The following is a 23,885-nucleotide window of genomic DNA, read 5'->3' as shown; positions in this document are numbered from 1 at the left end:
GGAGGAGCAAAGTCAATTATAAAACTATAATATAATGTTTGTTTAAGTAGGCAGATAATTAGTAGCGGACAGTCACTTATAATAATAAATATTTTTTATATAACAAAATCTAAAGATAAAAGCCTTTTTTGTTACCTAATAATTTTAATGCGTTAATTCGTTGAGGATTGTTCCTTATTAATAAGATCTTTAATTTATCAAAATATGAATCGCATCATCGAGACTCTAACTTAACTCGATTTCAACATTAAATAAAGCGTATCGACTTTCATTACTCAAGTAATTAGGTCCCTCAGACGTTTTTTATTACTTATTAAATAATGTGAAATATTAAATATAATATAGTTATTGTTTTTACATGGCTACTGTTATCCCCAGCGTACATTGTACCCACCACCTTAGGTAGTCCACATATAAAACTACCGTGTAGTTTCACTCACCGCATTCGATACTCAGCCAGTGAAACAAGTGCATCATTCGATTTTTTTTTGTTTTAAATCGATTACGAATCGAGTGATCGTGTGCTGGTGTCTTAATTAGAAGCTTTGGTGTTAAATTACAAGTAAATCGAAAATGGCCTTAAAGGTGAGATAAAGTTGTATTTCTTTGAATAGTTTTTAAGAAAATTAAGTTTTTACATTTAGATTTTCAAAGAACATGATGGTAAGCGTATCTGCCTATATATTATGGGAATCTGAGTAAGTAACCTAATTTAAATTGATGGTTAACAATAATCAGGTATCATTATGGGTGTTACGACGAATCATGGAAGAGGCGATCTCCAGCAGTGGACTTCTATAAGCTAATGATGACGAATATCAGCTGATGATGATAAAATGAATCCATATAATTATGTACTTTTTAAACTCCTCATTTAAAAGTTTTGTTTTAATTAAATATATTAAAGTTATTTGAAATGTTATGACAACTTTTACGTATTAGTTTAGAAAAGTTTCACATAATCAAATCAGCACCCTTAAAGGGGCAACTGCTGACCTAAGGCCTCTTCTCACACGGAGAAGGTTTGAGCATTCTAATCACCACGCTTGTTTTGCGGGTTGACGATTTTCAAACTTATAATTAGAAATTATAAGCCCAGGTTTCTTCACGATGTTTTCCATCAGTGTCAGTAGTGTCTTAAGGCTACTTTTTATTCAGACTGTAGTAGATATGTGCAAATTAAAGTTGTGAATAAAAGTTTCACAATTTGGTGTTCTCATTATATTATTTTGTGCGGACGTAAATTTTCATTCAATGCCTTAAACTGACAAGGGCAATATTATTTTTGTCCGCAAAAATCACTAAAATACCTCATTTATTTTTAAGGTAGTCCTAAGTTCCTTTTAGAAAAAAAAACACATAAAAATTCTACGAAACAGAGAGAATTGACCTCCCATCTCTACCACTGTTCTTACGTAGAACAGTGACGTCACAATTATGTTACGTATGCAACAAGAGGTCATTAATACTGCATCTTCAAGTGAAAACAAAAGCCTTATAGAGGTCTAGGTAAAAACTTATTCTGTGTAACTATCAACTATCAATGGAGTATTGAAAGTTCGTGTGAACATTTGTAGAAGAACCTTCCATTGTCGTATGGGAGATGGCTTCAAATATCTGGTGTATAATATAAGCACATTGTTTACGATTCTATGTAATCGTTGGTATAAGAAAAATTGTATCTTTGTGTTGGTTTGATTGTTGTTGTGTTTGTTTTTGGATTGATTAGTAATTACTGATGTTGTGTCAAAGGAATGAAGCAGCTGCTTTGCTGTAGGACTTAACTGCTTAGATCATTATCGCATTTTAATTCACTTAAATTTTTTGTGGACCCTATCTAATTATTTTTGTTCTTGCTTCGTAGTTTTTATTTTGTTATTCTTTTTTTTTTTGAACAATTTAGGTAAATTGAATTATAATAACTAGTGGTCGCCTAGTGGTCGAAATTCGACCATTATACGATTTAATTTACAATACCACTTAATGGTGCTCCCACACAGCGGTTATATAACGTTATACAACATTGTGTAACATTTATAACAGCATGTAACATACTCTACAACCACTGTTATAATTTGTTTAAACACAAATGTTATTGTTACACATTGTTGTATAACGTTATATAACCGCTGTGTGGGAGCACCATAACATACGTTCAAGGATAATTTTTATTTAACTCAAACAAACTCTTTTATTTAAACTCTATTCATATGACACGTGAGAATATCATCGCAATGTCTATCGATTTTGACGTTTTGTCAAGAATGATCAGATACTATGCATGTGTGTGTAATGTTTTATTTATTGATTTAATGTACTTTATAAGCATTATTTTTGAAAAATATTAGCGTTATGCAATTCACAAACACATGAACTATAAGTGTACCAAATTTTATGCTCTTACGTCCGCACAATTTTCGTAAAAAGCGGTCCAAAGTTTTTGCATCACGTATTAATATATAGATTATACCAATATTGAAATAAAACCCGAAAACAGGTTTTAAAAATTCCTTCTATTTTCAACTAATATTTTTTTTGGTAAAAACATTTCCAGTTGGTGCTCGTAGTCCTGACGGTCGTCGCTTGCGCACACAGCCGCATGTACTACAACGTGCGACCAATCAGAGTGGTCCATTCGGATCTGCAGCCAGCCGCGTCCATCGTGCACGCTGAGCCAAAACACTTCGAGCACCACCACATCTCAGAGGATGAACACGTTGATTATTATGTAAGTATTCCTATGTAAATATTATATGCTCTACTGAAGATTATGGCAAAGGAAAATGGAATCTTTTAACTGAATGATCGCTCACAGAAAACCGACGTAAAACAACGCTTGCGTAGTGTTTCGTTGTGTGAGTGAGGTTACCGGAGGCCCAATTACCCACCCTTCCCAATCCCTGATTCCCCAACGGCCAATTCCTAAGCCACAAAAGGCCGGCAACGCACTTGTAACACCTTGGGTGTCCGTGGGCAGCGGCGATTGCTTACCATCAGGTGATTCATCTGCTTGTTTACTGACTTATTCCATAAACTTCTTTCTTCTTCATGTCTAGTGTTGTTCAAGATTTAAGTTTAAGTAGTTTTAATTAAAGTTGGAATGTTTTACCTTACACATATAGCGTTATTATGTGAGTAACGCTATACTGATAACGTTAACTCACCAGTACAAAAAGTGTAATTATTCACAATCCATTGACCAGGGAGAATAAAAACCGTTATTAAGTATTACGTTACACGTTACAAAATAACATGTAACAATATTATTTCAGCTAAGTGTAACAGTTTAAGTTATATTACCGTTGGCAAAAGTAATAAAAAAGTCTCAATATTAATTTAAGGATGTTATAAACATTAATTACTTATCATTATTCGCAATCGATGTTATTAATATAAATACTAATATGGGCTTTGCGAACAAAATTATATAACTATTACATAATAGTAATTAAAGTACGTAAAGAGGCAGTAATTAACACCATTTAACTTGAACTGCATAATGAAATGATTGCATGAGGCTATTTTTAGAATCACTTCTCCGCTTCCGTTTATATTTGGGTTAAAATCTCATTAAATAAATACTTATAATTTTTAAACGTTTTAGATATTACAAATTAATTCGTTTATATACACTGTTAAGTTACAGTCGATAGCTAGATAGCTGATGGTCTCCGATTTTTTTTATTATGGAGTATAAAAAAAATATAAGAATAAGATAAGATAATAAAAGTATAATATCCACACCCCCCCGGTGTGAATATTCATAAGGCACCTTAGCTTTCTCGGGATAAAATACTAGGGAGTGGTGGGATTTTTACCTCACTAAAACCACCCCGGTGGCCACCCTCAACACCTGTAAGGGGCACCAAGTCCTCTTAGTAAATCTGCTCCGGAGCCCCCACGATGCAACGCCTGTTACGGCACAGCGAACGGCCTCCGCAACCTAAGAAATGTATTCTTCCAATACGAGAGGTATCACTAATACGTTACCGACAGTGAAGATATTTATTAAAAAACTCAGTACACGTTAATATATTTAATTAAAAAAAGCGTGTTAAATATAAAAATAACAGTAACAACAGTTCACTTATACCTACTATGCAGTTATTCAATGTGTTATTATAACGTAATACGTTATTCGTCCATTTACGGTGTATGTTACGTTGTCTACAATGCAATTTTTTACGCTTTCTTCAGCAAAATCTTTGCTTTGTTCAGAGCATTAGTTTAGCCCTGGTCTAGTCATTTTTGAGATATCAAAGGATGTGTGTTATTAGGAAATATTTTTTTTATTAATTCAAATATTTTTTTAAATGCTCTCACACTTTGTTCGCCTTTACTTTTTTTTCAGTAACAACAACAATGCTTTGATTGTCCGATTTTTAATTTTAATGGATTAGTGATTTTTTGTTTAACACTGATACATAATAAAAGAAAATATATTGCGTAATTTATTTAATCTAAAGAGAACCTTGCAAATAGAATCCAAACTATCTTTTAAGGACTTGTAACCGTAGACATAATTATATATCTTATGTAAGTCCCTATATTATATATATAGAATTTACCACATAAATTATACAATTAACAGTTTTATTGATACGTCCTCAATAACTTTAACTGCATGCAGTAAAAACGGTTAGTTTAAAACCAGTTGTAAACGTCATTCGCTACTTCCTAACTGATTTTCCGTAAACAATGGCTTGTTTGAAAGCTAATTCTTATTATGTATACGTAAAAAAGTCACATGATTATTTGTAGTGGGTACTGCATCTTTGAATGAATAGGAATTGTGATAAGATTGCATTTCCTGTGTGTCGTTCCGCTTGTTGATGTACTGCGTGCGTCTACGCAAGTTGTGGGTGTGGTCCAAGTTGTAAGAATGTAGAGATGGTTGCTTAATTTTGGGGTGATTTACATTTAGATTTCAACATGTCGACATAGAATAAGATTAATTTAGCCTATGTCAAAAATCTATGTACGTCTGTGCCAAAAACATATGTAAATAAGAAGAGACTTTTTTTTAAATAAGAGATTGAAAGTAAGATAGGATTTAAGGTGTCTAAAAACATTACCTAAACAAGGTGGAAAAAGTTTTACCATAAGGTTGTATACCGTTTATTATTAGGAATGTCCACTCAGGTATTTATTATACACCAGTGACTTACTTATCACTTATCATTGAACATTAATAAGAGTTTGCATATATAATATGTAGAGTTGTTCACTCTTTCATAAAATCGCTTCTCATCTAGACATCATCATCAATCGAAATTCATAGACATCCCGTCTTAAGTTCTAATGATAAAACGCTTCTCGCTTGTATCTTAACCCCGAATTTCTGTTATAGTTGAATATGAACGTAGTTGTGCAAGCGCACGTGGTCGGTCCAAACGGTTTCACTACAACACTATACGATACTCGTATGAATGGCTTCCGACTTCACTATTTACATTATTATGAACACATGACATTGGCATTACGTAATGTTATGGTTTTGTTAATTCAACCTCGTTTTTTGGGAAATTGGTTTGACCTGCATTTCTATGTTTTGATTGTGCGTAATGTTTTGTTTATATTACGCGTAAGTGGGAAGTGATTAATGCATAATGATGTTTAATTTCTTTTTGCGATATTAGGAACTGGAAAAATGTAATCGGATAAATTAAAGACTTCCTACTTCTGCCATAGTCATAGTAGTTTTGAAACTATACTAGTGGCACATACATATTGAATGTGCAGTTATTGATAAGTCAATGTCAGATGTTATGACGTCCTTTTTATATTCTTTAATTTATTAAAATAACAAATTATTCATTATCATTTATGAGTTTAGACGTTCATCTTTTTTATAATGAGTTTATTAATTTTCCAGGCGTATCCGAAGTATGTCTTCAAGTATGGTGTGAACGACTTCCACAGTGGTGACATCAAGACCCACCACGAAAGTCGGGATGGTGATGTTGTAAAAGGTAATGTTTATTTGATTTAATATACTACTCAAGAAAAAAAATGTAACTAAAGATGATGACGGACTACGGAAGATGGACAGGAAACTTTTACGATTTCCACAGAGGAAACTGAATAAATCACAGAACCATCCGAGCAATGCGATTTATTAATATAACATCTTTTTTCACATACATAAGCGCAACTCTTCTTTGTCTGATGAGGATAGGATACAAAGCGCCTCCTACCTTCTACAATAGGTAGGTACTTAGATACTAAAGTAGACTCTATGTATTTAAAAGTCATGCCATTTGTTTGTCCCGTTTTCTATTTTCTAGGATTTAACGTGTTCGGCATTATCTATGTAGGAACTTTTTATTTACCTTTTTAATTTCATATCTAAATCTCAAGTAATGAGTGATAAGTGTTTTTTTTCACTTACTCTTATAATAGTAACGAAGATATGAAACATAATATTAAGCCTTACCTTACCACAACCGACTTTCTTTGCAGGTCAATACACGGTGGTTGAACCCGACGGTTCCATTCGCACAGTGGACTACACTGCTGACAAGCACAACGGGTTCAACGCCGTAGTACACAAGACTGCACCCATCTCACCCCATGAAGCTGCCCATCTTCATCACTAAGTTATAGGAGATGTTAAACCAACAGGACTATCAATTGAAACTTTCTGGAACCCAAAATGTTTTAGACTATGTTAAGCAAAATTCAGCTCTTGGTCAAAGGAAATAAGAAAGATATTTGTAAGTAAGAGAGTTTAAATTCATACTCTCTTTAGTTTTATAAATGACCTTGAGAGTTTGAAGTATAAGTATGACGTCATCAAATCTCTAGTTTAATTTTGGGCGTAGCGAAAGTATTTCCTTTGTAATCCATGTTGGTATCATCAAAATTATTTCGGATACTAAATTGGCGTGTTCATCAGAGGCCAATTTTCGACATATTTCTTGCTATATTAGTTTAAGTTCTTATTTAATAATAATGAAATTGTTATATGAAAGGATAAAGTCAAAATGCTCGATCTCTTTTTAATTGAATGTTGAACCTTTCATTAATTTATTGTAATCGTTAAATGATTTTATGAAAAGTACCTGAATTGATATAGGTTATTGTTGTAGTGTATATGATTTTATATGTGGTTTTTATGTGTTTTGTAAGTAAGAACGATGTTTAATAAATCGACTTATGTCTGACCGTTTGTTGTTATTTAACTGTTGTGGTATATCGTATCGTATCGTATCATCACACCTTTTTATTCTTGAAGGGGTAGGCAGAATTGCACATTACGACATTGTTACACTATGTATTCTTTTGTATCTGCAATAATGTTCACAGATTAGTAGCTAGCTAGAAAACGTCCACCGCTAAACAAACGCTTCTCCTTTGACCTTAAGAGGAGGAAGTTTTCTTGATCGATATTTGCAGTTAGGTTACCGGAAATTAAAGAATACTTATTATCATATTATTACATATTATTATATATTATGCTCATTTGGTTAAACAGTAAGGATTTTCCTGGTAAAATGCGCAACGATATTAATAAAAGTACGTCATTTGAGGTGTAAAAATAAATAGCTTCCACTAAATTCGGTAGATTTTATTAGATTAGTGATTTTTTACTGTGATTTCATCAATTCTTTTTGACGAAAAATTCTAATGACAATCTTCAGGAAGTTTAGTACGCTGTGACATCCGAAAAAACTCCAAAACAATACAATAACATATTTTTCGATGATAAACGAGTTAATTATTGAATACCAACCAACATACCTACCCTATAATTAAAGACCTTAAATTGAATAATTAGTTTCAATTCAAAATCGTAATAAATACCGCTGTGTGAGAAAATTATGAAGGACAGTATTACAATGCTATGATACATATGTATGTAGAATATGGTAGGAATAAATCGTTTGTTAGATGCATAGTGTGTGTGAATAGGAACAATGGGGTATCAAGACGTTCGTGATAACAATGGCGTAGTTCTGTCCCCATAGATTTTTAGCACACCATAAAAGTTGTACTTGTATAGATATTTTATCTATTCGTAGTAGTGCAAAATGACATTGAGATTGTTTTGTTCTAATAAATTAGCTTTATTGCTTAGTTCCGATGTTTGGGTCTTGGAAAAGGTTATCAGATTATGTACGTATTGTGTGTATTGTTTTCTAGCAAGATTAAGACGTGAATACGATCATGGAGATTCTATGGCTCTTGTTATTTGTTGTTACTTATGTTCCAAAGAAATCTATACTATAGATATAGACTTTTTTTTAAAAATAGCACTTAGTTTCACCTTCAATCAAATATTTTTATATTATTACTATTTTGACATTAACTGAATGTCTGTGGCGATGGTTTAATTTGCGTTTAGAGTGAAATAAAATCAACACACACTTAAATCTTTTGTACGAGTACTCGTACTTAATTATTACGCGATTTGTAGTTAAATCCTTGTCGAAATTCAGATGTACGTAATTACTTCATTAGCCCTTTGTTGTTCGCCACTTGAGAACACGAAACAAACGGACATTATGCTAATCCGCCATTTTGTTATCTCGACGATAATCAAACGTTCAATGGCTCATCTATTAGCAGTGACGTTTTGTTAAATAATTTATTTTTATTTTACTTCTAAGATTGCAATTTCCGTGTTAAATTAATGCTAAAAACATTGGAAACTTGCAAATTTCCTAATCGCATTGAAAAATAATAAAAAAATATATGTTATCACTTTTGATGACGGCGTTTCATTAGTTGTTCTGATCTTATATACGAGGCACCGTAACCTATATGAAACTGAATCCACCCTCAAACTGTCAAAGTTTGATAAAATTTGATTTCCGTACCTTTAAACCTTCAAGAAAAAAGCGCACTACTTTTTAAAAGACCGGTAACGCACCTGTGTCTCCTCTGGTGTTGCGGATGTGTATGGGCGGCGCTGATCGCTTACCATCAGGTGACTGGCCTGCTCATTTGCCCACTATTCCATAAAAAAATATTTGTAATCGTGTTTCGAAAACCCTATCTACATACTCAGCTGAATTCAAAAGCATCAAGCACGCATTTCGCCACAGAAAAAGAGCGTGAAAGTCGTATAGGCTCTTAAACAGGGGTGTCCAAACTCCTTTGTATAGTTTTATAGGCATAGCAGCGAATCAAATGTGAAGGTTTGAGTTTGATGAGAGGATTATCCTATTGTTCAGGGAAGGAAACGTCAACCTTTGGAGAGCCAGAAGTGAACGTGAACGTCCGATTACCAACAACGACAAAAATTGGTCATAGTCTGGCAGTCTTTGTTTGGGTTGAAACAATTTGTTACGGCGAACACAAGAAGTGTATACAATAGTAGGAAAATATTTGCACTACGTTAGGAACAATGATGCATTACAATCTTAGCTATTTTATACAATGAAAGTTTGTATGTTTAGTTTGTTGCTGCTAGACGCAAGAATACTAATTGAATTTGAATAGAATCTGACATTTGGTTCATGACCTGAATTGATATAGTATAGTACAAGTACCTTTAGTGACTTAAAAAACCCAACTGGCAGTATAGTCGTCAACATAGGAGACTCGGTTGCCATCAAAAGAAAAAAATACTTAAAAACGAAAATACATGTTTGTTATTTTATGTCAAGTAAATTAAAAGTAATTCTAGTTTGCAAAGTCTATTTAGCTCTGTACGGTACAACGTACCATCCAGTACACTACAAAACAACACCAGAATTTAAACAGTTCCCATAAATTATCCTTCTAAGGCAAAACAAGTAATAAAAATAAATTCTAGCGACGCAAGTATCAAATGTGTTCACACGAGATCAGTAACTGAGATTTAGTTACTGGATTAATTGTCCATGGTGTATACAGCATTTAATCGGCTTTGTACGTGCTAACAACCGGTAATGAACATTATGACACAGTCGTTTCCCACAGGTATAAACGCCCTATAGGTTGGTATTACGAAATTTACGACATTGGTCGAAGTCGAGTGGTAGAAGTAAGAATGGCTAGGGATATAAGTTTTTAAACTGACATGGTCACTAAAACTAGTATAGAACTTAAAACGGGATATTACTATATAAGTTTTTCTATTTGATCATCCGTGTTCATCCGTGATCATGGCGCTTGTCATGAAAAACATGAGAAATATCCCGTTTCGAGTTCTAATACTAATGGCTGGGGAGTTCATTAATTTCAAGTTTTGTAGTATATAATACCGCTTTTTTGAGGGAGGAAAATCCTCCAATGATTTCTCCCGCCTAGAGCGAGGCGAGAGAGTGTCAGACTTATACTGATTAAAAACCACCCCATTCCAACTCCTGCTTTTCGAGCCAGAACCTTGTAAACCCGCTAGGCATTCCGCAGCTCCGCATATTATGTACGTGAGAAAAAATCAACAATTGTTTGAAAAAAGAAGCGACAGACACAATTTTAATACGAGAGGTAAAAATAAGTTAGCTATACCGCAATTCCGATTGTCCAAAGTGCAGAAATCCTTCATGGGATTTTGTGTTAAGTGTTACAATAAACTACCAACCACCATACTGAATCTGAACGAGAAAAAATTTAAATCTTGTATAAAGCGTGAACTGTGTAAACAGGCATATTATAAACTGTCAGATTATATTGAAGATAAAAATGTGTGGCAGCATGTTGGTCCGGCTCCACTGGACACTCGCTCACACTAGACAATGCTCTAATACGATCACTAGTTACACGTTAAATTAAAGTATTAATTTGTTCCAATGTAGTCTAGGGATCCTGTGGCATCAAGCAGTTATTTTTTTTATTTGAAAAATTTAATTAAAGATTATTTTTTATTTGTATAGAAGCATTATTTCAAAATTGTAAGTGTACATATGTGGGCACTATGTTTGAAACAACCCGCTTTTTTATTTTATATTCTTTACAAATTGGTTTTATTGTCCCATAGTTTTGACGTCGTATTGTCGTTACATTGTTCCTACATATATATACAATAGGTAAATGATCAAATAATGTATCAGAGATATTGTAAAAAACATTTTTTGAAAAGAGTAACGATGGAGTTTCTTGCTCGTTCTTCTCCATTCGAAGCAACACTTTGGAACGAGCGCCTAGCTTCACTGACAGACAGACTGACGGACAATTCAATTTGACGTTTCAAAAGTGCCTAATTTAGGATTAATTGAAATAAATGCTTTGACTTTGACTTTGACTTTGCTCCGGGTAGTAACACCGCTTAGCTTGATTATGGAACTATGTTGTGCTCTAGGTTCATTTAGGTAGATTGGAGATTTGGGGCTTATTTGCTAAAACATGTTGATGACAATCAACAGCCTGTAAATGTCTACTGTTATTTTTCAAATATTTCGATGTCATGTCAGATTTGGAATTGAATTAGAAATGATACACAGTCATAATGAAATTGTAACCACGATTGGCATCAGTCAAATAGATTCTCATCAAAACTAGATTCTATTTAAATCTCTAAATAAGTACTTTGCCATCTCCAGGACAACTCAGTTACATAAGCACTCCATTAAACGACCTGTACTTTGTGTAGGTACAACTAAACATGAAAAGAGTACAACACACTCAATTTCGTACTCACAAGTATGTGTCATTACATTACAGAGGATTTTGAAATCGAAAAACCCATTAGCTTTGAACTTAGGCCCAATAACGTTACAACAAGATTACCCCCTTTTTTTTGAAGGGGGAAAACCAATAATATAAGTCTAAGAATATAATTATTACCGAAAATGCTACCCTTGCTTTCCTTCACCGTTTGTCCTAGATACCTGGGATTATAATTTCTAATTATAAGTTTGAAATCGCCAATCTGTATTAAGCAAGTGTGGTGATTAATGCTCAAACCTTCTCCGTGAGAGAAGAGGCCTTTGAACAGCAGTGGAAACTTATAGGCTGTTGATGATGCTATCCCTGTGTCATTCACATTAAAATCAAATAACAGTCTATTGCTGGGTTATGTGCCAATTCTACATAATCTCCACGCTTTTTTTTAAGAGGGGAATTTCATGACTTCTACCGACTGACTAAATACTACCCCGTTCCTACTCCTGCTTTTCGAGCTGGAGCCCCGGTAAACCCGCTAAGTAGTCCGCAGCTCATAATCTCCACGCTTAGCAAGCAAGTTGGAGATTACAGTTTAACAGTTTCAGGTTTATTAAACACCGTTACTGACCCATTTCTATCAAATGTGTCTGTCTACTAGCTTAGTCAGCTCTTATGACACCCTCTGGAAGAGTAGGAGTGGTGACAAATCTATTTGACTCATCCGTAACTACAAGGTTTATTATGCAGTATTACGTTTACTACCAAGCTAATGATGTTAGCCATACTATAACTTACAAAGCCTTGCTGGTCACTGTAACTACTTCCACGTTATTTTGTGTCCCTATTTGGGTTAGTACGTGGGTTTTGTTTTATATGTAAGTACAGTCTGTATGTATGTGTATGTGGAATTGTTAGTAATATTTTAGTAGATTCAATTTAGATTTTGTCTTTGACAAAGAAAAAGAAACGGTCGTTTCGTAATATGACAAATATTTTTACAAACAAACAATTTTAATTTACGAGAGATATAGAATACGTTAAACATAGGGGCGGAGCTAGCGCCGTATCTGCTGTATCAATTATACGGATCTCCCGCCCCAACGTGCGTAAGAAATAAATAAACTTTTTATTTCATATCAGAAATCAAAAAAGTCTAGATAATCAATTCAGTTGCAAAGTCCAAAGTTGGCAGCAACTTTAGGAAAATTAACGTCATCATAAGGGCCCCCGAACATGGTCTCGCCGTCATAGCATCGGTAAGTAACTCCTCAAAGAGGGGTTTCAGGCTTGAGAGATAGGAAAAATAATTGGAAGATTGTATAACGTCAAAAAAAAAAAACAAAAATTTGGGGCCTTCCAAACAAATTTTTATACGGGGCCCAGCCAAGACACGCTACGCCACTGGTTAACACCAATATGTTTATACTAAAAAGAAAAACAAAACACTAATTAGTCGTCATCTGGATCAGTGTAGCAATCTAATCAACATGCGACCTATTGTGGCGTGCGAACATTTTCTCAATTAGCCGAGACGAAACGTAAAGGAAACTTCATTTTCGGAAGGCTTTTGGTACACTGAGGAGTTACCAAGGCTGGCTCTCGAATAAGGCCAGATATAAATGCTTGTGGACTTACCAGCCAAGTATTCAAGGAGTAGACAGTGCACAAGACGGTTGTATTCATCCCAGTGTGTGTTTCGTTCAGTGCTAAGCAATATGTGTCGTTGTCTGTGTTTGTTTTTGGCTGTCTGTGTTGGTCTGGCGCTCGCTAAGCCCAGACTCCCGTTGCCTGGTCAAGTTTATCAGTTGCCTGGATATGAATATTACGTGAGGATTTATTTAATTTTTTGTTTTTTAAAAATGTTTGATTAGCCTAAGACATGTATGGATGTGTGTGAATTATTCCATCATTTTGCAAATACTTCTTACTAACTAAGATATTGTTATAATAATAAGGGTCTTTATGTAATATTTCAGGAGACGCCAAAATACGCTTTTAATTATGGCGTAGCAGATCATTCAACTGGTGACGTGAAGTCACAACATGAGAGCAGAGACGGTGATGTTGTCAAAGGTTAGAATTTGTTTTTTTTTTTGTAAATTAATTGGACTGACCAATTTTGTACAGGCGTTAAATATTACCTACATCTTATATGTACCTATTTTAATTTTGTGTATTTCTGTATCTAGGTATGTGTCATCTTCCGATGTTTTATTGCAATAGTAAATGTCAACAAATTAAGATAAAGAATATAAGTCAATCATTTTCTTAAAAAATATATATTATTTACTCATACTTTATTGTGTAGTTTCATACAAATATATTATTAAACTACACAATAAAGTGTTTACAATAAAGTGTATACATATTTGTTGTTTAGATAAAGATCATCTTTATTTTTTCTAATTGAAACTATCTCCATAATATCAATGATTGAGGTAGAGGCTTGACCGTGAAAGCGTAGCAAATAAACTGTTACTTTCGCACTTACATAGCAAGAAATACTTTAATATTATTATTAAACGGAAGATGGTATCACGTTTGTATTTACTAAATAATTTTCATAAGGAAATTAATTTGTTATTAATACTAATTATGTATAATCTATAGGTCTTTGTACAAGGTTGCAATATATAAACACTAAAACAGCTGCATATTTGTAATTTAAATTTAATTAAAATTCAAATACCTATTTATTTGCCTAAATTAAGACTACAAATATCTTGTTTTTTTCATAAATTTTAAAAATCGGAATGAATAAATTATTGAAACAACATATTAACATCAATAATGATGAAGTTTGAAACGTAATCTTCTAAAAATATTGTATAAAATAAAACGAATCAATATTTATACCTATGCAATTTATAAATTATTATGTATACAGAATGACATAATTTTTGCATTAGTCCATATTGATGAAAAGCCTTGTACGCTTAGCTACAAATCTGCATTAAACACTTCCAAATATGTATTAAGTTATAGTAAATTAAACAATACTATAATAAAATGACCCAGGAAAACGAATTAAATCACCGTGTCCGTTATCACAATCACAAAAGTTATTAATATTCATAGCACTAACGCATCATAATTTGATTGTCTCATAGGTTTAACGGTGAGAATTTTTCCTCAAAAGTGGTGGATGATGGTGGTCATCGTGTCATTTATTTATTTATTTATAAATTTGGGTTACTTTAACATTATGCATGTACGCATAGGGAGAGGTGGACAGACTCGTGTTAATATGCTATTCACTTTTGTTTAGTGCTTTTTCACCAAAGATGTGTTATGTAGCTATAAAGCTATGTAGCTGTGCGAGTAAGATATACTGTGAAGATGCGCCGTCGCAAAGTAGCTGTGCAAGGAAAATGCTCAGCTTAACTATGCGATGTATCGACAGTAGGGAAGCAATCCATAGCACACATCATTCCATTTAAAAAAAAAACATATCATAGCTGAGTCTGATTCTACTAGCTAATAGCTAAGCTATTTGTACCAATTAATATAATTGGTGGATGCCAAACCCATCCACAGCAACGTACTATAGCACTTCTCTGGTGGTAAAGCACCCTTAAAAAGTAACTCCAAAACCTAATGGCACACTCCAGCTTCGGCTACTGCGAATACAGTATCCGAGCTTGAGAACCCTGCACGGTGACTGTACTTATCTACTTCATCTACTGAAAAAATATTTTACGCAATTACTTTCAATGCATACATTCGCTTGATATATAAGCCTCTAGCTTAGTTCACCAGTAGCAAACATGAATAGATAAATCTCCCCAACGCATTGTTCTCAAATCTTATACCGTTAACGATACATTGGCACATACTCGCATGTGTACATAAAAACGGGTGAAAAACTGAATTTTCTCAAGCGATTTCCAAATTCGCATCTTTGTTTAAAGGTCTTTGACCTGAGATATGAGATTTATTACGCTGTGATAGGTATTATTATAGTATAGATTACACTTTCGTTAATGAGTGAACTTGAATGGAGATTGTGCATTTATTGGCATGTGAACTCTTTGATGTTATGTGACTTAATCTATTGAGTCATTCAGTTTCTAGCGTCGACGTTACCGATAGCTTTTTGTACTCTTTGTTATTAGCAGTTCATTTAGTTGTATTGCACTAAAAAGGGTGACTACGTAAAAATATGTCAATATGCTAATTATTATAGAGTTTTTAAAGTAACTGGTGTATAATGGATGTCACAATGTATAATTTGTGCTATTCGTTCAGGGACTAAAGATGTCATCCTCACTATCATCCACAGCCTATAGTATAAGTGGTAGTAACCGCTGACCAAAGGCCTCTTCTCGCACGAGAAGGTTTGAGCATTAATCATCACACTTGCTCAATGCAAACTTATAATTAGAAAACATAAGTCCACATTTCCTCACGTTGTTTTTTTGTGGTATCTATAGATTATTTTTTCTTTTCCAGGACAATATTCCCTAGTAGAACCAGACGGTTCTATACGTACAGTGGACTACACAGCTGATCCAGTCCACGGGTTCAACGCGGTAGTATCAAAGACAGGGCCGAACTTGCACGCTGCGCCCGCGCCACCTCCCCAACAGAAGATCCAGCCAGTGTACTACGCTAAACCTATACCAGTGCCCGTAGAAGTTCCTGAGTACTACCCACAACCGATCTATCCAACAGCTTCGCCATTCTGTAAGTAAAAGACAGAAAATATATTATTTTCTTCGTTTCTTTTTCTTGGTGGAGTGGCAATTTGTCTTAGGACCTTGAGTTTAGAAAAATAATGATCTAATTAATAAAATATAAACGTCTTTTGTGCTTTAAAGACATAGATCGGCTGTGTAAGATATTTTTACTTTTACTGGTAATATAAATTTGGAAAACATATTTTGACATACTAATTGTCGTATTCAAAGTCATTTAATAGTTATTTAAGCCAGGCCAAGTCCAACCCAGTAATTGGCACAAAATCGTTCCTAAAAAATAATTTAAATAATCATTAAATGTCTTTTACGGCAGTAAGAAGACAATTACTTACAAAAGATTATATTTTAGTAGAGTAGACTACATTAGTATCTATTATTCTTATCAAATCTACATTTATCAGTCCAATCAGTACTTCCTTGCTCCTTATAATACATAGTATACAAATATGAATCAGAACCTTGGAACCAAATCACACTTCGCGCGTTTCAATTGTAATTAGGAAGACCATATAAAATATTCAAATGCAATCTTTAATGGTGTTTCAATGGGTCATTGTCAGCGATAGAGATCACAGATCACATAGATTTTATTCTTCACAGGCAGTGACATAACTATACTAATTAACATATCAAATAAAAAAATAACTATTGTTACACAGACACCAGCAGGTCAACCTACTCCAATCTGTTATGTTTCTACATTTCAATTTCGACTTTATTTCAAAACGATAAAGTTGTAAATCGAATAAAGTTATTTCACTAAATGGAATAGGTTGATCAGCAGTTCTAAGTACAGGATGTGTGCAAAGGCACGCACTACCATTGTGTCTAATTAGTGCCAGTCTCTGATTAGTAATAGCATTGTACGGCACGCTATTGTTTGATAAAAATATAAAAAAGAGGTTTTGTTTGTGTTACCTAGACTTAATAGTCGTAGTAGTTTTTAGTCTTGGTATTGTGTCAACTTTGATTCTTATTTAGTAGTAGCTGACACTAACTAATTTGTGCCGCCTCAAATTTTTTTCCTATCTTTTAAACCTTGCACTTCGACAAATAATTTAAGATCAAAATTTGCCAAATTAGTCCAGCCGTTTTCGAGTTTTAGCAAGACTATCGAACAGCAATTGATTTTTATATAATGCAGATAGAAGTCTAGGTAAAGGGGAGAGAATAATTCCAATAGTACCTACAAATATTTATTAGAAAAGGTCTCAAATATTTTTCAATATTAATCTACTTCACTTTCCATTTATCTGGGATCACTCTAGGACTGATCTTAAAATATTTTAGTCACTTCTGGGACTACTTATTGGGATTACTTAATCCCAATGGATTAGGCCACATAATTAAGTATTTCAGAGCTTATTTAGTTATTTTTCAATATTCTTTATATATTTATTTAACTTTGTCAATTTTCTGTTACAGTATACCCCAAGGTCGGCGATCCCCAATTTGACTACGGTGGTTTCGAGTTCGACGCCCCCTACCAGCCCCATAATATGATTATTTAGACTAATGAAGCTATTTATTTAGAGTAATAATAATAGTTTAGTTTTAAGAATAGTGCCACGGATTTATTTGTGAAATTAGAATGTTATATTTATGGCCAGTATTTATAAATTGTATTTAAGGATATACCACCTTTGTAGGTTAAAATGTTTTTGGTACAGGAAAGTCAAATTTTGAAGAAATGTTATACAATTTGGGGGAAGTTATAAAATGATGAGTGTAGGCGTGAATGTAATGTCAAAGTACGAGGTTTATGATAATGTAATGTAATGTTTAATTTATTTATCCTTATATTTCTATTGTACGGAATTAGGTACCTTACGTCTAAAGATAAATATGAAAATCCATAAATTTTCAGTGCAAATCAAATCAATGTATGAACTATTTTATTTTAAATCTGGTTGTAAATTCATGAACTCTGTAAATAAATACTTCAGTTAATTAGAATTTTATTTTTTTATTTTTCTAATTTATCCCTTATCTATGAAGGCTGTAGATGAAACATTAAGCTAGAGCCAACTTAATTGATTTTAATTAACTTAAATGTAGAGGTTACATACAAACATATCAAAAAATTCGTAAATTTCTATAATTGAAATATCAACCTACTTGATTTGTTGATAACTAAAATCTTTGCTTCTAAAAGAGTGCAAGTTGCTAGCCTACGGTTATACATCTTCTAAACTCAATATCGAGTGTTGTAAACAAAATAATAACAGGCGCTTGGTATATTACGAGCTTACGACGCGAAGAAGTTTTAAAACTTTCACTCGATCCGATTAAATGCCTTTAGTCGGGTATATGTTGTCCTGAAGGTTTTTTTTCTATCTCTTTTAACTGAATATTAGTGTTGTGTTACATTATTCTCACATAATTAAACCAACGAAACAAGGATAGTATTTTGAACCTGATTATAAAGGATTAATCTATAGATTTTCTTGCTAGTTCTTCTCCATAGAAATCTCCACTTTGGAACAAGCAAATAGCTTCCCTAGAAGACTGACCGACAGACAGACACTTTTATAGATATTTGATTTGACGTTCAAAAATGCCTTCTTGGTCTATTTGAATTAAATAATTTTAACTTTGGCTTGGACTTGTGTATAACTGCTATCTCCGTCACATTTACCAGACCTGGAAGTTGTGAAAAACCCTCCAATGTCTCTTTTCTTAACATGTCAACTCACAGTTGACATGTTAAGAAAAACGCCTTTAAGAGCTTCCACCTCTTAGTATAGTGCGGCGCAATGCTGTCGGAAAATGCTCAGGCGTTCTAGTTAAATGGTAGAGTCAATTTTGGTTTTACTCCGTTTTGCAACAAGTTTAAAATTTGTAACAGGCGCTATATTAAAAGATTGTTTTTGGAACAAAATCGTAACTAAGGAATAGTTTAAGTAAGTATTAAATGTCTCTGAGTATGGTAGTTAGCTTTTAAGTACCTAGTAAGAATGTCGAAATCATAAAAATACCAACTGGAGTAATTTGATATCTAATACTAAGCTAATGGTAAATAATTGTGCAGACGACAACCAAATACATATAGTATAATTTGTATCAAAAAGGTATTATTAGAAGTATTAAGTGACATTTTTATAACCCTCTAAATTTAATCAGACTCATCTTATCTGACTTCCAAATACACTTGAAACGAATTAATAATAAAATAAATATTACATAAATTATTATGGACATTATAATTATTGAATAGGAAGAGATAAACTATATTTAATTCAGTGTAATGCTAGGAATTTAGTGTTCAAGAACGAATCGTGACTGTCAGCGTAAGATCCGGTAAGCGACCACTAAGTCATCTTCAGTTTTATAAGTGTGCACTGGCGTGCATTGAATTTCATAAAAGAAATATTGGATCACTATACGGTTTAGAGGTTCAACAAAGTTACATTCATTTCTATTATAAGCCAACTATATTATAAGCATAGGGGATGAGCCTATTGTCATGAATTTGACGCAGTTCTAGACTCAATGCAACAAGGAATGATGGAGTTTCTTGCTCATTCTTCTCTATTCGAAACTGCACCTTGCCACGAGCACTTAAATTCACTTGGCAGACAGACTGGCTAACGAACAATTCAATTTAGCAGTTTTTAAAAGTGCTTAATTAATGAATAATTGAAGTAAATTCTTTGACTTTGAGTTTTGCAATAAACTAAAAAACCAATGTCTGGATGTTTTTCTTAGCGAAGGAGCAATATTATTGTTGAAGATATTATAGGTACTTACCCCTATTACATGGGACTTATAACAAAAATGGTGAAAAGTGGGTGTATTGGTGCGGCATTACGTGTCGTAATGAGCACCTCTGCCTACCCCTTCGAGCATAAAAAGGCGTGATGTTGCAAAATATTATAGGTAAATATTATAGTCGTCTCTCTCCAAATAAAACTGCAAGTAAGTGTACATTAAATGGAATCAATACAATATAATGGATCACGACTGGTTAGCTCAATGATGCGAGAATAAACTGCGATTAACATCTGTTGAGCTTTGAATCGCAATCATTAGATTTACTGGGCTTTATATGTTTATTATGTAGCCATTGATACTCTAATTAATCTGATTAAGCCATTAGGTACATACAACTTCCCGGTAATCTTTTATATAGAACTGAACATAATTTTTATTGTCATATACAGGCATGGTTGCTAAAACATTTTTGTTCTTAGAAACAACATTCACACATTACCTAATAGACTAGATGTCAAAAAACTAAAGTTAAAAATAGAAACAAAAAGACAGGATTATTAGATCATTATCAGAAATGCAATAAATTTATCGCCATTCTTTTCCAAATATAGTAGGATACTAAAAAAAAGAGTCTTCCTTAAGCAATAAAGTTACAATTGTGTAAGTTTTAAATGTTATACAAACAGCTTTCTATAAATAAAATCTTCCCAAATAAAGCAATATCAAATTAGGAGTATAATTTTATTTAATTTCATATAATAAAAACAGTCTAGCCACATTTTATTAATCATCGTAGAAAAAGAAGAGAAAAAATTACGCAAGACACCTCTCTTTGACATTTTACCTCAGGTCATATCACTAACACGAGAGGTAAAAGGTCATAGATAATAACATGCATTCCCACTGAGAACTCATACTGATATATTATGTACTTACCTCCTCCAAATATCTTTAGTGTTGGCCAAATAATTACATCACAAGATTTGCGATACATTCGACCACCTCTAACAATCCGTCACGCACAATTTTGTGACTCACATTAAAAAGTATGAGAACACTCAGACCTTTTAACGATTGCTATGACAATCCCCAATTCGAGTGCAATATCGGTAATCGATTAGTCATAACAGTTTATCTGTATCGATGTAACTGAATTGTCTGATTGCGACTCGATTGAATTCCATCACTAGACCGCTACCGAAGTTATAATATTTGATCGTTGCAAAAGTTTTTAATTTGTTTGTTGCAATATTATTTAGATGTTTGCTTGCGTGATTTCGATTCTTTCGTGGGAAGCTGGAAACTTTATAAGAGTCATAAAAGCTAATGATATTGATGAATTTCTATCCAGACGGTTAGCAATAACGCAATGTTGATAAATGGCTTTTAAACTTTTTAAACGTCGCTTTATTCGTCTATTTTAGAAAAATTAAACAGTTGCATTGTCTGATGAATGCGTTCAACTATGATTCATAGTTCAGTTTTAAAAAACAAAAAGTTTCTATTGTTTCAGTATCAAATGAATGGTTTCGGTTCATTATTTCGGTTTACTTTCGAAATATCGGAATGATACTTATCAGTAAACTGATTACTGGTTGTATGTCTCCTCAAACGACCATCTTTGTGTCGTAGAGGTAAAATTACAAGTTAATCAAACATACGTAACTTTAAGTTGCTTCCTCTCTCTTACTTCCCTGTCGGACATTGCTTTAAGGTACATTGTGTAGTAAATGCTATGACAGATTACTTTGTGTCGCATCTAAACATAATATGAGAAAAAGTATTGATAAAATTAATTCTAGATATTGAATGATTTTTATAACATAGTTTTCGAACATAGTAAGTTTACTTACATGATTAATTACCCTAATACAATATATTTTTAAGGATGCGATTCATTGAATTTAACAAGGATTGGATTTTATGAACCGAATTCAGACTAGAGCGATCATACTTACATTCTATGCCTTTAGGTTTAATAACCATACCTCCCATCAAAGATTTGAATAATAACTCCTTTAACTTTAAACATTTTGCGAAATACAGAAGCATTACATTTCAAAATTCTTCCTGAATTACAAACGTGAACAGCAAAACAATAGTACTATAAAGTACAAGTACGTACAAATCGTGCGATCGACGCGTTAACCTCAGCAACTGTATTGAACAAAACGCCGGCAGCCATATTTGATTTATGGTCTATCGTGTAGCATTCACTGTGTGCAGTTCCTAAGATAATCCCGATATAATTATTGTACGGCCCAAGTTTACTGAGCCAATTACGATGATACCGATCGATCAAACGTGCCTTCTACCAATTACTGTTCATTGCTGATCTGAAGGGGCATTATTTCCCGGTGAAGGTACCGCGGCCCTTGTTTTAAGAAAATGATTCATTATTGCAGAGCGGATGTTGGTGGTATTTAGGTACCTAGTACCCGGTATTGGAGGTTCCAATTGAACTTTTAAGTTTGTTGTTGAGAAAAACCTAAGTAAATCGTATCGGTTGTGAGTTGACAGCAAAAAGATCTGGTTGGAAAACGTTTTAGCTCACCAGATATCATTGTATAAAGGAAGACGGAAACATTCGATAACGTGAATGCCAACACATCAAAATATCCTGTAATATGGATAGTTATTTCACATATTTATTTAATAACCATTTTAAGTAGGAAACCGAACTCGGAAATCGCAATCCCAACAAAGGCGATCTACTCTTCTATAAATAAATAAATAAAGCAACACACAAAAATAATCGAGGTGGTCTCTGGTCTCTCGCCGTATAATAAATTTGTTATTTGCAAATTTATTACTGAATATAATTATAGTTTCTTATAGACTTTATGTAATTTATTTGAGCGCATTCGTTTTGACAGGCGTGCGATACAGAACATTCAACTTTGATGCGATTCTCAATGTCGAGCTACTTTCGTTTGGTGTGAGAATATACTGTAGGACCTAGTTTTATCTGTATTCTTGTATACTTTTGTTAAAGTGAAAATAATTAGTATTTTTTATGATATAAGCCTGTAAACGAGCAGACGGATCGTAAGTAATCGCCGCCGCCTATGGACACCCGAAACACAATGCAATCGTTGTTTCAATTCGAATTTTGTTTTCGGGCCGTGATATCACTTCGTTTGAGTCGGCCTCTGGAAGCATGGCTTTCCCACATTTATTGTTTGACGTAAGTTGTTAATTCAAATTTAACATTCATTATCCAAGTTTGCAACTTAGTTATCAAAGTAAAAGAACAAATGTATAGTACGATATATTGTTTTCTACAAAAAAATATGTAAATATGTGATTTCTTCGTTTATTTTTATTGTTAGGGTTGGTTGATATCAGTCATGTAATGCCAGAACAGACAAATGTATAGAAACAGTTGACCGTTCACACTCAACCGATGATACGTTAGTGCGACCGATGATATGCTCGACGTATTTTACGTCAGATATGAACTGACCCTAACTGTCTACTAAATTTACGACCCTTATGCTAATTTCATGTATGTCAGGCTAGAGAGCGAGAGCTTACACTTAGCTTGACCATGATTATTTTGCTAGTAAACAAAATTATTGCTTCAACAAATAAGTCTAAATATAAAAAAAGTTACCCATAAATCAATGTAGCAATTTCAGTGATTGATAGCGTCTAATAAGATTAAATACTATAATCAAAGACTTAATTCTTGTGACCCGAGTAGACATTTAAATTTAATGAGTGTGGTTTTGAAATCATAATTTTGTATGAACGTATAATTAAACAAAATTATTATTATTTATCTGTCTGTAGCTAATTTTTAACTGAAGGTATTTCGCCAATTTTGGAAGGGGTTGAATTTTTCCTGAAGGTATTCCTTATTTTCCAGTAGAGGTGGAAATGTATTATTAACATAGCCTACCCAACTAACAACATCCATTTCGTAGTAACATT

General features: G+C 33.3%; 1 protein-coding gene across 1 annotated transcript; it reads left to right on the top strand.

Moving 5' to 3' along the window:
* The first annotated feature begins 451 nt into the window (after window positions 1-451).
* Window positions 452-18,191, top strand: LOC118261809 (uncharacterized). The gene is made up of 8 exons (XM_050701376.1): window positions 452-585; window positions 2,555-2,728; window positions 5,876-5,972; window positions 6,463-6,596; window positions 13,155-13,361; window positions 13,512-13,608; window positions 15,988-16,221; window positions 17,661-18,191. The coding sequence occupies exons 1-8, from the start codon at window positions 574-576 to the stop codon at window positions 17,744-17,746; spliced, it is 1,041 nt and encodes a 346-aa protein (XP_050557333.1). The 5' UTR covers window positions 452-573; the 3' UTR covers window positions 17,747-18,191.
* The last annotated feature ends 5,694 nt before the right edge of the window (window positions 18,192-23,885 follow it).

The sequence above is a fragment of the Spodoptera frugiperda genome, chromosome 20, assembly GCF_023101765.2.
Source record: "Spodoptera frugiperda isolate SF20-4 chromosome 20, AGI-APGP_CSIRO_Sfru_2.0, whole genome shotgun sequence".
In the NCBI taxonomy this organism is placed as follows: domain Eukaryota; kingdom Metazoa; phylum Arthropoda; class Insecta; order Lepidoptera; family Noctuidae; genus Spodoptera; species Spodoptera frugiperda.
The sequence above is the reverse complement of the archived record's forward strand: the minus strand, read 5'-3'. Positions and strand labels throughout refer to the sequence as shown.